The following is a 14,876-nucleotide window of genomic DNA, read 5'->3' on the forward strand; positions in this document are numbered from 1 at the left end:
TATGAATTCTGGGCTACAATAATTTTTTAAAAAGAAGTTTGTACTAGGGGCGGCTGGGTGGCTCAGTTGTTAAGTGTCTGCCTCCAGCTCAGGTCATAATCCCAGGGTCTTGGGATTGAGCCCCGCGTCAGCCTCCCTGCTCAGCGGGAAGCCTGCTTCTCCCTCTCCCACTCCCCCTGCTTGTGTTCCTTCTCTCGCTATCTCTCTGTCAAATAAGTAAATAAAATCTTAAAAAAAAAAAAAAAAAAAGAAGTTTGTACTATATGGAAAGGTATCCCTTTATCTTAAATCTCTAGTAACCACTCTTACCTCCTACACCTCATTAATAGCACATATATCAATGACTGTTTATTTTCATGAACTGCTGATGATGTTTGTGAATCTATACTAAGCTTAATCACTTTTTTCTAGTTTTAGAAGGGAAAAATCTAGTTTTAAATCATGGAAATGGGAAGGAGTAGGAAAAAGGGTTCCTAAATCCACAGCTACATACAAATGATTATAAAATACAACGAAGATGGAATAAAGCTTTAAAATGGAGATTTATTAAATGTCCAAAGTGGAAAACTACCCTTCCATGGAAGATCACAGAATCTGTTCACTTTCTTCAAAACCTAGAGCAGTAAATAAACCCCTATTTTAAAGAATTGCTATTTTTCTGGAGCTACTGGCTATACATAACTGAAATAGCAGTGAAAATCAGAATTAAATACCACTCTCAGACAACACCTAAGTCCTAAAAAAAAAAAAAAAAATTAAGATACAGAAACAAATATCATTCTATGGCAAAATCAAAAGTCCTAATAAATATATCATTAGATCCAAACCAGGCACTTATGGAACTCAAAATAACAGCATATTAGTAAAACAGACATTGAGAAATTCCCCCTCTGATTCTATTAAAAATGAATATCCAAGTTGTACAAAATATTTTTTAAACTTTTTTTTTTTTTTAAAGATTTTATTTATTTATTTGACAGAGAGAGACATAGTGAGAGCAGGAACACAAGCAGGGGGAGTGGGAGAGGGAGAAGCAGGCTTCCCGCACAGCAGGGAGCCCGACATGGGGCTCGATCCCAGGACCCTGGGATCATGACCTGAGCCGAAGGCAGACGCTTAACAACTGAGCCACCCAGGCGCCCTTAAAGATTTTATTTATTTATTTGAGAGAGAGAATGAGATAGAGAGCATGAGAGGGGGGAGGGTCAGAAGGAGAAGCAGACTCCCTGCTGAGCAGGGAGCCTGATGGGGGACTCGATCCCGGGACTCCAGGATCATGACCTGAGCCGAAGGCAGTCGCTTAACCAACTGAGCCACCCAGGCGCCCCAAACAAAATATTTTTTAAATGCTTTTCTATTTGGCTTTTTAGGCAAAGAAGCTATAATATCACTAAACTTTAGAAAAAAGGAAATCATTACAGGAAACCTTTCAAAACGGTGACAAGAACAATGGAAAAACAACTTACACTCTCCCTGCAATTTCGGAAAATCTGGGTGCCTGGTACAAGAAGAAATGAACCCAATATTATGAAATGCCGCAGTATAGAGTGGAAGGACAATGAAATGAAGGCTGAAAATATAAAATAAAAGCTAAATGTTCCACTCACGCCATCATAAACATCTAGACTGGGGATATCACAGAAAATGCTATCACAGATCATTAGACTTTATAATTTTATATAAATACCATTTAACAACTGGTTATTTCTGACTACTTTTTAAGCTAGTATTCCAATTACAAACTTACTTATATATAAAAGCATATTTCTTCATAGGACAGTATGCTGGATTTATTTTACTTAATGTATATTTGAGAAGCAGATCAAATTCTACCACAAAAATATATTACATGCTACTGTATTAGGGTGCCTGGGTGGCTCAGTTGGTTGAGCGTCTGACTCTTGGTTTTGGCTCAGGTCATGATCTCAGGGTCATGAGCTCGGGGTCATGATCTCAGGGTCGTGAGATCAAGCCCTGCCTCAGGCTCTGCGCTCAGCCAGAGTGTGCTTGTGATTCAATCTCCCTCTCCCTCTGCCCTTTCCCCTGCTCACACACACACTCTCTCTAAAATAAATAAATATATCTTTAAATATATAGATATATATTACATGCTGTATCGTAAAATTTTATTAGGCAAAATTTGGGTATCAATTCTAAAACACCATATTATGAACAATATCAAAATAATCCCTTTCAGGGCGCCTGGGTGGCTCATTTGGTTAAGCGACTGCCTTCGGCTCAGGTCATGATCCTGGAGTCCCCGGATCGAGTCCCGCATCAGGCTCCCTGCTCGGCAGGGAGTCTGCTTCTCCCTCTGACCCTCCCCCCTCTCATGTGCTCTCTCTCATTCTCTCTCTCTCAAATAAATAAATAAAATCTTAAAAAAAAATAAATAAATAAAATAATTCCTTTCATTTTTTTAAGATTTTATTATTTTTAATTTTTTTAAAGATTTTATTTATTTATTTGAGAGAGAGAGAGAACACGAGCGAGAGAGCACAAGCAGGGGGAGCGGCAGGCACAGGGAGAAGGAGAAGCAGACTTCCTGCGGAGCAGGGACCCAATGTAGGGCTCGATCTCAGGACCCTGAGATCATGAACTGAGCCGAAGGCAGCTGCTTGCCTGAGTGACCTACCCAGGTGCCCCCAAATAATCCCCTTTTTAGAGTTGTGGTTAAAGACTAAACTTTATTCTTTTTTTCAAACATCCAAAATTTTTTCTTAATAAAATAATTTAAAAACTCATACTTGGTATTCTTTAGTCATATATTGAAAGTTTAAATATGTATATAAGAATTTCTGTTTTGACTGGCAGGGCAATCACCACATCAAAATGTACTTGCTAGGTCTACAGAACTAGAACAAAAGATCCAGTATATCTGACTGCGGCAACATACACACACAGGTGCTAACTTCCCTGAAAGTAAGACTGAAGCCTTTACCTGTCCAATTAATCTTTATAAAGTTGAAAAACAAGATAAACTTTCTAATTTTCATGGGAACTTGAGAAGCTGAATTGGATTTCATTTAAAAGACACACATTGGGTTTTTTGTTTGCTTTTTGTTTTTCAGAGAGACAGAGAGAGAGTGCACAAGCGTGGGGAGGGGCAGAGAGAGAGAAAGAGAGAGAGATAGAGCACGAATTCCAAGCAGACTCCCAGCCAAGCATGGAGCCCAATGCGGAGCTCAGTGTGGGGCTCAATCTCAAGACCCTGAGATCACGACCCAAGCTGAAATCAACAGTCAGATGCTTCACCGACTGAGACACCCAGGCGCCCCAGACACACATCGTCTTTTAAAATGTCACAAACAGGTTTCTGCTTATCAATCCACCAACGTTTTCTCTGGACTGTCCTTCACCTGCATGCATTCACACATTTATATAATGTTAAAAGTGAAGATATAATTGTTTTATGCTTCTTCAAAATTTCAACAATCCTGTTTTTTGTAACACTTTAGTCTTAATAATTACCACATAAAAATATGAATTTTTTCAGAGAATATATTTAAACTTCTAATTATTTCCAATTTAAGGTTATTCCCCCTATGTCCTGCTATTGGAAATAACAATGAAAATAACTTTTTTCTTTCTTCTGTATTTCTTGCTTAGGACAAATCCTCAGAAGTGGAACTATTCGATCAAAAGACGTTATTTTTTTTTTAATAATTCTTACAGAATCATTGGTGAAGGATTTCGGTGTCGACCTCAGAGAGTCAGGGACCTGGGGTGGCAAAGGAACTGAGAAAAGAGACGACAGTATAGCGAGGCACAGGGGACCCCGGGCAAACAGCCCAAGGTGCTGAGGTTTATTTTCCATAATCTAATAAAACTTCTACAATGATATAGGTCTATAATGATTTACAGCAGGGGCTTAGTAAGGCACATTTTTCCACATACACAGGGTTAGTTAAGTGAAGCAGTGGGAGTGGAGAAGGAATAAAGAATCTGTAACTGGCTGTGATCAATTAATTGTAAACAGCATTGTATTCAGACCTTAACACAGGATAAAAGAACAAAGAAGGCAATGCACAGTGTGCTGTTTACAGCTGGCTTCCTATCTACAAAACATCTTCTGCTGTGTACTTTAGAACAGACCACACACATCCCAAGGGCATTTAACTCTGATCCTTTCGGGTTATTTTTAACCCTGCAATCTCAAGTTTTCTCAGATTTCGGAGTCAGAACGAACATGCACCAGCGGTCGTGGCATTCTGTTTCCCACATTTCAGTAAACATGAAGTTGCCTATCAATTTTAGTTGATAGAAATGCTTTGGTAAGAGGCACAGAGAACCCACCTCAAAATCAATAAAAATAGGCCAACACCCTGGATCTAATAGTAAAACTGACGAGTCTCAGAGACAAAGAGAAAATCCTGAAAGCAGCTCAGGAGAAGAGGTCTGTAACCTACAATGGTAGAAACATTAGACTGTCAACAGACCTATCCACAGAGACCTGGCAGGCCAGAAAGGACTGGCATGATATCTTCAGAGCACTAAATGAGAAAAATATGCAGTCAAGAATACTATATCCAGCTAGGCTGTCATTAAAAATAGAAGAAGAGATAAAAAGCTTCCAGGAGAAACAAAAACTAAAGGAATTTGCAAACATGAAACGAGCCCTACAAGAAACATTGTAAAGGGTCCATTAAGCAAAGAGAGAGCCTAAAAGTAACATAGATCAGAAAGGAACACAGATAATATACAGTAACAGTCACCTTACAGGCAATACAGTGGCACTAAATTCATATCTTTCAATAGTTACCCTGAATGTAAATGGGCTAAATTCCCCAATCAAAAGACACAGGGTATCAGACTGGATAAAAAAATAAGACCCATCAATATGCTGTCTGCAAGAGACTCATTTTAGACCCAAAGACACCCCCAGATTGAAAGTGAGGGGGTGAAAAACCATTACCATGCTAATGGACACCAAAAGGAAGCTGGGGTGGCAATCCTTACATCAGACAAATTAGATTTTAAACCAAAGACCATAATAAGAGATGAGGAAGGACACTATATACTACTTAAAGGGTCTATCCAACAAGATCTAACAATTGTAAATATCTATGCCCCTAACATGGGAGCAGCCAATTATATAAGCCAATTAATAACAAAAGCAAAGAAACATATCGACAACAATATAATAATAATAGTGGGGACTTAAAACACCCCCCTCATTGAAATGGACAGATAACCTAAGCAAAAGATCAACAAAGAGGGGGCACCTGGGTGGCTCAGTTGGTTAAGCGACTGCCTTCGGCTCAGGTCATGATCCTGGAGTCCCGGGATCGAGTCCCACATCAGGCTCCCTGCTCGGCGGGGAGTCTGCCTCTCCCTCTGACCCTCCCCCCTCTCATGCTCACTCTCTCTCTCATTCTCTCTCTCTCAAATAAATAAATAAATAAATCTTTAAAAAAGATCAACAAAGAGGGGCGCCTGGGTGGCTCAGATGGTTAAGCGTCTGCCTTCGGCTCAGGTCATGATCCCAGGGTCCTGGGATCGAGTCCCACATCGGGCTCCCGGCTCAGCGGGGAGCCTGCTTCTCCCTCTGACCCTTGCCCCTCTCATGCTGTTTCTCTCTCGCTCTCTAAAAAATAAATTAAAAAAAAAAATCTTAAAAAAAAAAAAAAAAAGATCAACAAAGAAATAAAGACTTTAAATGACACACTGGACCAAATGGACTTCACAGATATATTCAGAACATTCCATCCCAAAGCAACAGAATACACACTCCTCTCTAGTGCCCACAGAACACTCTCCAGAATAGATCACATCCTAGGTCACAAATCAGGTCTCAACTGGTACCAAAAGATCGGGATCATTCCCTGCATATTTTCAGACCACAATGCTTTGAAACTAGAACTCAATCTCAAGAGGGAAGTTGGAAAGAACTCAAATACATGGAGGCTAAAGAGCATCCTACTAAAGAATGAATGGGTCAACCAGGAAATTAAAGAAGAATTACAAAAATTCATGGAAACCAATGAAAATGAAAACACAACTGTTCAAAATCCTTGGGATGCAGCAAAGGCGGTCCTAAGAGGAAAGTATATAGCAATACAAGCCTTTCTCAAGAAACAAGAAAGGTCTCAAATACACAAACTAACCCTACACCCAAAAGAGCTGAGGAAATAACAGCAAATAAAGCCTAAACCCAGCAGGAGAAGAGAAAAAATAAAGATCCGAGCAGAAATCAATGAAACAGAAACCAAAAGAACAGTAGAACAGATCAACGAAACTAGGAGCTGGTTCTCTGAAAGAATTAACAAGATTGCTAAAACCCTGGCCAGACTTATCAAAAAGAAAAGAGAAATGACCCAAATAAGTAAAATCATGAATGAAAGAGGAGAGAGCACAACCAACACCAAAGAAATACAAACAGTTATAAGAACATATTATGACCAACTATATGCCAGCAAATTAGATAACCTGGAAGAAATGGATGCATTCCTAGAGATGTATCAACTACCAAAACTGAACCAGGAAGAAACAGAAAACCTGAATAGACCTATAACCACTAAGGAAATGGAAGCAGTAATCAAAAATCTCCCAAAAAACAAAAGCCCAGGGCCAGATGGCTTCCCAGGGGAATTCTACCGAACATTTAAAAGAGAATTAATACCTATTCTTCTGAAATTGTTCCAAAAAATAGAAACGGAAGGAAAACTTCCAAACTCGTTTTATGAGGCCAGCATTACCTTGATCCAGAACCAAAGACCCCATCAAAAAGGAGAATTACAGACCAATATCCCTGATGAACATGGATACAAAAATTCTCACCAAAATACTAGCCAATAGGATCCAGCAGTACATTAAAAGGATTATTCACCACGACCAAGTGGGATTTATCCCTGGGCTGCAAGGTTGGTTCAACATCCGCAAATCAATCAACATGATACAATACATTAATAAAAGAAAGAACAAGAATCATATGATCCTCTCAATAGATGCAGAAAAAGCATTTGACAAAGTACAGCATCCTTTCTTGATCAAAACTCTTCAGAGTATAGGGATAGAGAGTACATACCTCAATATCATAAAAGCCATCTATGAAAAACCCACAGCGAATATCATTCTCAATGGGGAGAAACTGAGAGCTTTCCCCCTAAGGTCAGGAACGCGGCAGGGATGTCCACTATCACCACTGCTATTCAACATAGCATTAGAAGTCCTAGCCAGAGCAATCAGACAACAAAAAGAAATCAAAGGCATCCAAATCGGCAAAGAAGTCAAACTCTCACTCTCTGCAGATGATATGATACTTCATGTGGAAAACCCAAAAGACTCCACCCCAAAACTGCTAGAACTCATACAGGAATTCAGTCAAGTGGCAGGTTATAAAATCAATGCACAGAAATCAGTGGCATTTCTATACACCAACAACAAGACAGAAAAAAGAGAAATTAAGGAGTTGATCCCATTTACAATTGCACCCAAAACCATAAGATACCTGGGAATAAATCTAACCAAGAGGCAAAGAATCTGTACTCAGAAAACTATAAAATACTCATGAAAGAAATTAAGGAAGACACAAAGAAATGGAAAAACGTTCCATGCTCATGGATGAGAAGAACAAATATTGTGAAGATGTCGATGCTACCTAGAATAATCTACACATTTAATGCAATCCCTATCAAAATAGCATCCACTTTTTTCAAAGAAATGGAATAATCCTAAAATTTGTATGGAGCCAGAAAAGACCCCGAATAGCCAGAGGAATATCTGAAAAAGAAAAGCAAAGCTAATGGCATCCCAATTCTGGACTTCAAGCTCTACTACAAAGCTGTCATCATCAAGACAGTATGATACTGGCACAAAAACAGACACATAGATCAATGGAACAGAATAGAGAGCCCAGAAATGGACCCTCAACTCTATGGTCAACTGATCTTCAACAAAGCAGGAAAAAATGTCCAACGGAAAAAAGACAGTCTCTTCAACGAATGATGTTGGGAAAATTGGACAGCCACATGCAGAAGATGAAACTGGACCATTTCCTTACACCACACACAAAAATAGACTCAAAATGGTTGAAAGATCTAAACGTGAGCCAGGAGTCCATCAAAATCCTAAAGGAGAACACAGGCAGCAACCTCTTCGACCTCAGCCGCAGCGACTTCTTCCTAGAAACATCGCCAAAGGCTAGGGAAGCAAGGGCAAAAATGAACTATTGGGACTTCATCAAGACAAAAAGCTTTTGCACAGCAAAAGAAACAGTCAACAAAACCAAAAGACAACCAACAGAATGGAAGATGATATTTGCAAATGATATATCAGATAAAGGGCTAGTATCCAAATCTATAAAGAACTTATTAAACTCAACATCCAAAGAACAAAGGGTCCAATCAAGAAATGGGCAGAAGACATGAACAGACATTTTTCCAAAGAAGACATCCAAATGGCCAACAGACACATGAAAAAGTGCTCAACATCGCTCGTCATCAGGGAAATCCAAATCAAAACCTCAGTGAGATACCACCTCACACCAGTCAGAATGGCTAAAATTAACAAGTCAGGAAAGAACAGATGTTGGCAGGGATGCGGAGAAAGGGGAACCCTCCTACACTGTTGGTGGGAACGCAAGCTGGTGCAGCCACTCTGGAAAACAGTATGGAGGTTCCTCAAAAAGTTGAAAATAGAGCTACCATATGATCCAGGAATTGCACTACTGGGTATTTACCCCAAAGATACAAATGTAGGGATCCGAAGGGGTACGTGCACCCTGATGTTTATAGCAGCAATGTCCACAATAGCCAAACTATGGAAAGAGCCAAGATGTCCATCGACAGATGAATGGATAAAGAAGAGGTGGTATATATATACAATGGAATATTATGCAGCCATCAAAAGGAATGAGATCTTGCCATTTGCAACGACGTGGATGGAACTGGAGGGTATTATGCTGAGCGAAATAAGTCAATCACAGAAAGACACGTATCATATGACCTCACTGATATGAGGAATTCTTAATCTCAGGAAACAAACTGAGGGTTGCTGGAGTGGTGGGGGGTGGGAGGGATGGGGTGGCTGGGTGATGGACATTGGGGAGGGTATGTGCTATGGTGAGCGCTGTGAATTGTGTAAGACTGTTGAATCACAGACCTGTACCTCTTAAAAAATAATACATTATATGTTAAAAAAAAAAAAAAAAAAAAAGATAGCAGGAAGGGAAAAATGAAGGGGGGGAATTTGGAGGGGGAGACGAACCATGAGAGTCTATGGACTCTGAGAAACAAACTGAGGGTTCTAGAGGGGAGGGGGTGGGGGGATGGGTAAGCCTGGTGATGGGTATTAAAGAGGGCACATACTGCATGGAGCACTGGGTGTTATACGCAAACAATCATGGAACACTACATCAAAAACTAATGATGTAATGTATGGTGATTAACATAACATAAAAAAAAAGAAATGCTTTGCTATATTTATTTTTTTAGAAATTAGCAAAGTTTAAATAGAACTGAATAGATTCTATTCATTTTATTGAATAGAATAAAATTTGAAGAAACATATTTAATAGAAAAGTCTAAGTTTGTTAACCTGATTATGAGGTTATTTATAATATGATGGTATAATGATTGCCTTTTAGGTTCCATCCATCTCAACTAAAACAGACACAAAAAATCACCCTACTTGGTGCTTCCTCACCTCACAGACACCAGGCCAGTATAAAATGTTTGGCACATTCCCATGGCAATGCCCTCGGGTGCTAAGGACTTTCAAAACTTCTCCAGCAGCAAAACGTAGAGGAGAATGGGGAAGAGGGAGAGATTATTAAGAAAAGATGACAGCCATCTGCTCTCCTCTTCACATTGAGAAGTGAAGAGACAGAATTAATTTAAAAAAAAAAAACCCAGCTCAGGCTAGAGGAAATTTTGAAAGCACTGTACTAAAAGGATAGGTCAATAAAAGACATTTCCTCTTTTTGAAGGCTAGTTTACATCTTTAGGATGTAGTTCCACCGTATTCACAGTCTAGAAGGTGAATAAAAATCACTTATTCGTGTATCTTCTATTTTTTCATTCTAGTCATGTCTTTAATTATCCAAATTCACCCTTGTATGATGACGGTTCTAAGTTGCATGTGAGGAACGAGCACAGAACCAGGACTTAAGCAGGAGCTCAGCCATAAACTTAATCTTAAAGGAATTTTCCTATCTGTATCTCTCATTTCTGTAAAATATCTATAAAATAAATAAGAAACAAATGGCTGGCACAATAGTGTAACTACAGCCTATTCTCAGAATCTCCATTGGTATATCCATTACCTGTGACACTGTAATATACTCTACATATATAATGTGGGAAAATAAGGAGATAGCAACCAATTAAGACAAACATGGTTAAACAGAAAATTTCCAACAGGTAAATTTAGATAGCTATAATTCCTTTTTGTTAATTTGTTTAAATTTGTTTAATTTGTTAGGTTATTTTGGTAATTATCTACAGAGAAAAGTTTAGATAGAATTTCCTCTTGAATCTACTTGGTTTATGGAAAAATCCCATGAAAAGAGAATATTGATGTTTCCACACAGTTAAACAAGTAAAGATTTTGTCTACCAGGAAGCTAATTGGTATCTTCAACCACAAGACCTACTTTCAGTAAGTCATAAATCTTTACAATTAATTTTGAAAGCTTTGGTCCATCTCATGTTTCTTCAACATACATGTTTGTTTCAGAAAGTTCTGAATAGATTTGAACATTTTAAAAAATCAAACTGACAGGTCTGACGCAAAAAACAATGTAGTGAGAAATATATATTAGGACAGAAGGTATTCGCAGTTTCTTGCCTTCTCTTGATAGACCCAGTGACTATTTACAACAGTAATTGTCCCAAACCCTGACCCTATTTCTCTTGGACTCTTTGTTAGAAAGTACAAGGATATGAACTTTAGTAAGAGATTCCATGCAATGAGGGCACCCGGGTGGCTCAGTCGGTTAAGCGTCTGCCTTCAGCTCAGGTCATGATCCCAGGGCCCTGGGATTGAGTCCCACATCGGGTTCCCTGCTCTTCGGGGAGCCTGCTTCTCCCTCTCCCTCTGCCTGCTACTCGCCCTGCTGTGTGCTCTCTCTCTCTCTCTCTAATAAATAAATAAATAAATAAATCTTTAAAAAAATTAAAACAATGAAAAAAAAAAAAGATTCCAAAAAGATTCCACGCATCCTTTATCCTACAGAACTACTGACACTGGAGTGTGTTATTCACCACTGTGCGAATCACCAAACAGCACACTACTGAGTCAGCTTGAGTCCATTGTGATTCTATAAAAATGACATGGCCAAGCCATTAAAATGATAAAACTTCCATTTCTTAAAGAAGGCAGATTTTATGGAAATGAATCATGTAGCGTGTACATTTAACCAGATGCAAGTTGAGCATATTCACAAGAACAAGACTTAAACTGGCAATGCTTTAACATTCAAAATTCCACATGGCTTCTTTATTGTTAAGACCTTGTTATTACGAAAATCTGTTCTTTCCTATAACCGCTGGCAAAGCTTCTGGAGCAGGTTCAGTAAAACAGCATCTACAATCATGAAACCAAATGTGTTAAACACGGAGGCCCAATAAGACTTGCCACAGATTTAGGGCGCCTGGGTGGCTCAGTTGGTTAAGCGACTGCCTTCGGCTCAGGTCATGATCCTGGAGTCCCTGGATCGAGTCCCGCATCGGGCTCCCTGCTCGGCAGGGAGTCTGCTTCTCCCTCTGACCCTCCCCCCTCTCATGTGCTCTCTCTCATTCTCTCTCAAATAAATAAATAAAATCTTTATAAAAAAAAAAAAAAAGACTTGCCACAGATTTAAAAGGGAAAAGAAGTTCAAAAATAAGAGTGAGGCAGAAAGGGAAACTTTTTTTTTCTATGTACATAATCCGTCAGTCCGACTGCTTATCATACTCCTTGAACTGGTCATAACCAGGACAGACTAATCACAGGCAGGATGAGCAAAGATGAGTAACAGTGCTTGCTGGTCACAGCCTTCACTGGATCTGACCCATCAGTGGAGATTGGCATCACAAGGACAGTGGTAGCTGCATTTAAGAAGGACACGAATACCAACTGCTAAAGGGAAACCATTCTACAAACCCAATTAATTTCAAGCTAGAGATCAAATTAATAACACAATTAAGATCTTGATAAATCAAGCATTTCTACCATAAAACCTTCAAAGCACAAAGCCATAACAAAGTTTTTTAAAACTAATTCTAATCCATCCTTTGCTTCTTAAAAACAAGGTTTCTTTAAAAATACTCGCTATCCTTTTTTATCTTTTTAATCTGAAATAATTATAGATTCATAGGATGATACACAGAAATGTACAGGAAGTCCCATGCGCCCTTCCTCCAGTGTCCAATCTAACTCCCTACACACATTTAGAGCACAATATCAAAACCAAGAATTTGACACGGATACGATCCATAGAGCTTATTCAGATTTCATCAGTTACACATGCACTCAGGTCTGTGTGTGTGCATATGCATGCAGATCTATACAATTTAATCATGTGTGTAATGTAACCACCGCTAGGATCAAGATACTCGGCCCCATCATCACAAGACCCCTGTGTACCCCTTTTACAGCCATTATTCTCTTCTAAAAAACTAGTGCACAAAACAGGTATACCCACCGTCCTATTTTAGCCATCATATGCAAAGTAGATACTTTAGTTATTGAAGAATAGGAAATAACCCTGCATGAGCTTTCTTTTGTTGTTTGAAGTCCTAAGTGAATCCAAGGGTAAAAAAGCGAACAAGTGAGAGCAGGGAAGGGGAAAGGCTGTTCTCAAAGCAGTGGTGCTTGAGCACCAATAAGAAGCAAATAAGGACGATGCATCTTTAGCAAAGGTGTGGATTAACAGCTGGTGTAATCACTCCAAATCAGGTAGTACAAGGCAGTCGAAACTTCCAACAGTTTCCAAAAATACACTGGATCAGCTAAGAAAGCGTACACAGTTTTCAGAAATCATAAAGCAAGGGGTGCCTGGGAGGCTCAGTTGGTTAAGCGTCTGACTCTTGGTTTCAGCTCAGGTCATGATCTCAGAGGGGTGAGATCGAACCCCGGGTAGGGCTCTGCGATGGGTGTGGAGCCTGCTTAAGATTCTCTCTCCCTCGCCCTCTATTCCTTCCCCACCCCTAAAAAAAAGTCATAAAACAAAAGCCATAAACTATTTCACATCATGGTAATGTATTTAAAACATGTGTTTATTAAGTTAAATGTATCTCAACAGTGATATGGATTGCTTAAGCTTAAAAGTCTACTATGTAATCCATTTACTCTTTATTAAAATAGTTCATAGTAGAGAAAAAAAGACTTTAAAAAAGACTAAAAAGCACTTCTGTGGACACATCAAGAACATCTAAATGATACCACTAATATAAGAAGCTTTTTCAAAATGCAGTGACTAACCAGGGGGTAAAAAAAAAAAAAAAAAAAAAGCATTAAGTTCCTTAAATAATTATTGGCAGTAGAACACCATAAAAAATGAAATTAGTTAACTTAATTCATTTTGTAGTTCTCCCAAGTCCAGTACTTACATTCAAATTTTAAGATCCAACATCCATTGAGAATCCCAAGCATACATTTTAGGGTACTTTGAACTGTATCCCCAGGAACAATGACATGAGTTACTAGAACAAAAAAAAAGAAGAGAAATAGAGATATAAACCAAAATAATTCTTTAACTATTATAACCAGTCAGTCTGCGCTTCAGAATCTGAATTTTCTTCAAAAGCAACAATCTTTATACTTAGACATAAGACTTTTTAAGTTTGGTATCATTCTCCATCCTGGCCAACAACATGAAATATCAGATCATAAACCATGTACCTTAAAGCCACGTTAGCAAACATGTATTTTTCTTTTATTTTCAAATTATAACTAAAGAATTAAAGCATTACATTGCACACAATTTATCTGTCATTAGTGAACCCATAAGTTTGCCCTTCTGACACTTGTTCTGTCTTAAAGTATGTGCAAAGCTTTAAACTTCATGTTTCCTAACTAAATTAGGCCTGTAAGTAGTTTGTAACTATAAACACATTTTTGATGTATTACAAGATTCAAAGTATACTGCCAATCTCCAATAGTTAAAACATACAAATTATCAAGGGAGGTCTACAAAGGGATTACTTATTTAAAAATTTTTTGAACCAAAAATATATAAAACTCCTCACCTGTATTGTCAAATTCAGCACATTTTTTAGCCTTAAGAATTGCTGCAAGCTCACTGAGCATTTTTTGTTGTTCTGAAGAAAGCCCACTGCCTATAAGCACAAGAGGTCCATCCCTACGCTGACCAGTGTTCATCTGTTAAGAAAGGGGAGATACCACAGTGTTAAAATCATTTAAAGACTAGAGAAAGATATTAACTGACTTGCACTTGATAGAAGCTTGAGTCTCTGTACTTATCTTCCTCTATCTAGTAATTCCCCACAATGTCCATCGAATCGTCACTCAAGAGCCTTAATGCTCAATGCATTTTATTAGTCCCTTATTTTTTCCCCCAATAAAACATTATTTGGAGTAGCAATCTAAACCCAGGGCATCTTGTCTCCTTGATTCTAAATTGGATCTCTGTAGGATTTTACGACTTCATTCTGTCACCAGGAAGCCTTTTTTTTTTTTTCTTAAGTAACCCAAAACACCCCCTTAAAAAATGATCAATTCCTTATCTCCCCTCCACTAACTTACTCCACTAAAGTTAAAACTCAGTTTGGTCTTTCTATTTTAAACTGAGATTATGTGAAAAATCAAAGAATACTAAAGCTTCTAATAGCATGGAGCTCAAAAATCGAACAAACTCTTAACATCAAAACAGCTACCTATCAAAACCAAGAAAATTAAAACAGACAAGAGAACACAAAAGTTAGATCAGATCCA

At 38.5% G+C, this 14,876-nt stretch overlaps 1 protein-coding gene across 1 annotated transcript in view; it reads right to left on the minus strand.

Moving 5' to 3' along the window:
- The window catches only part of BARD1 (BRCA1 associated RING domain 1), a 79,230-nt gene that overhangs the window by 5,090 nt on the left and 59,264 nt on the right, over positions 1–14,876 (minus strand). Inside the window, exons 8-9 of the mRNA XM_021702990.2 lie at positions 14,171–14,303; positions 13,532–13,624 (exon numbers count right to left, since the gene is read on the minus strand). Of these exons, the coding sequence (XP_021558665.1) occupies positions 13,532–13,624; positions 14,171–14,303 (226 nt within the window). The remainder of the gene's footprint in view (positions 1–13,531; positions 13,625–14,170; positions 14,304–14,876) is intronic.

This window comes from Neomonachus schauinslandi, chromosome 3 (assembly GCF_002201575.2).
Source record: "Neomonachus schauinslandi chromosome 3, ASM220157v2, whole genome shotgun sequence".
Classification (NCBI taxonomy): Eukaryota; Metazoa; Chordata; class Mammalia; order Carnivora; family Phocidae; genus Neomonachus; species Neomonachus schauinslandi.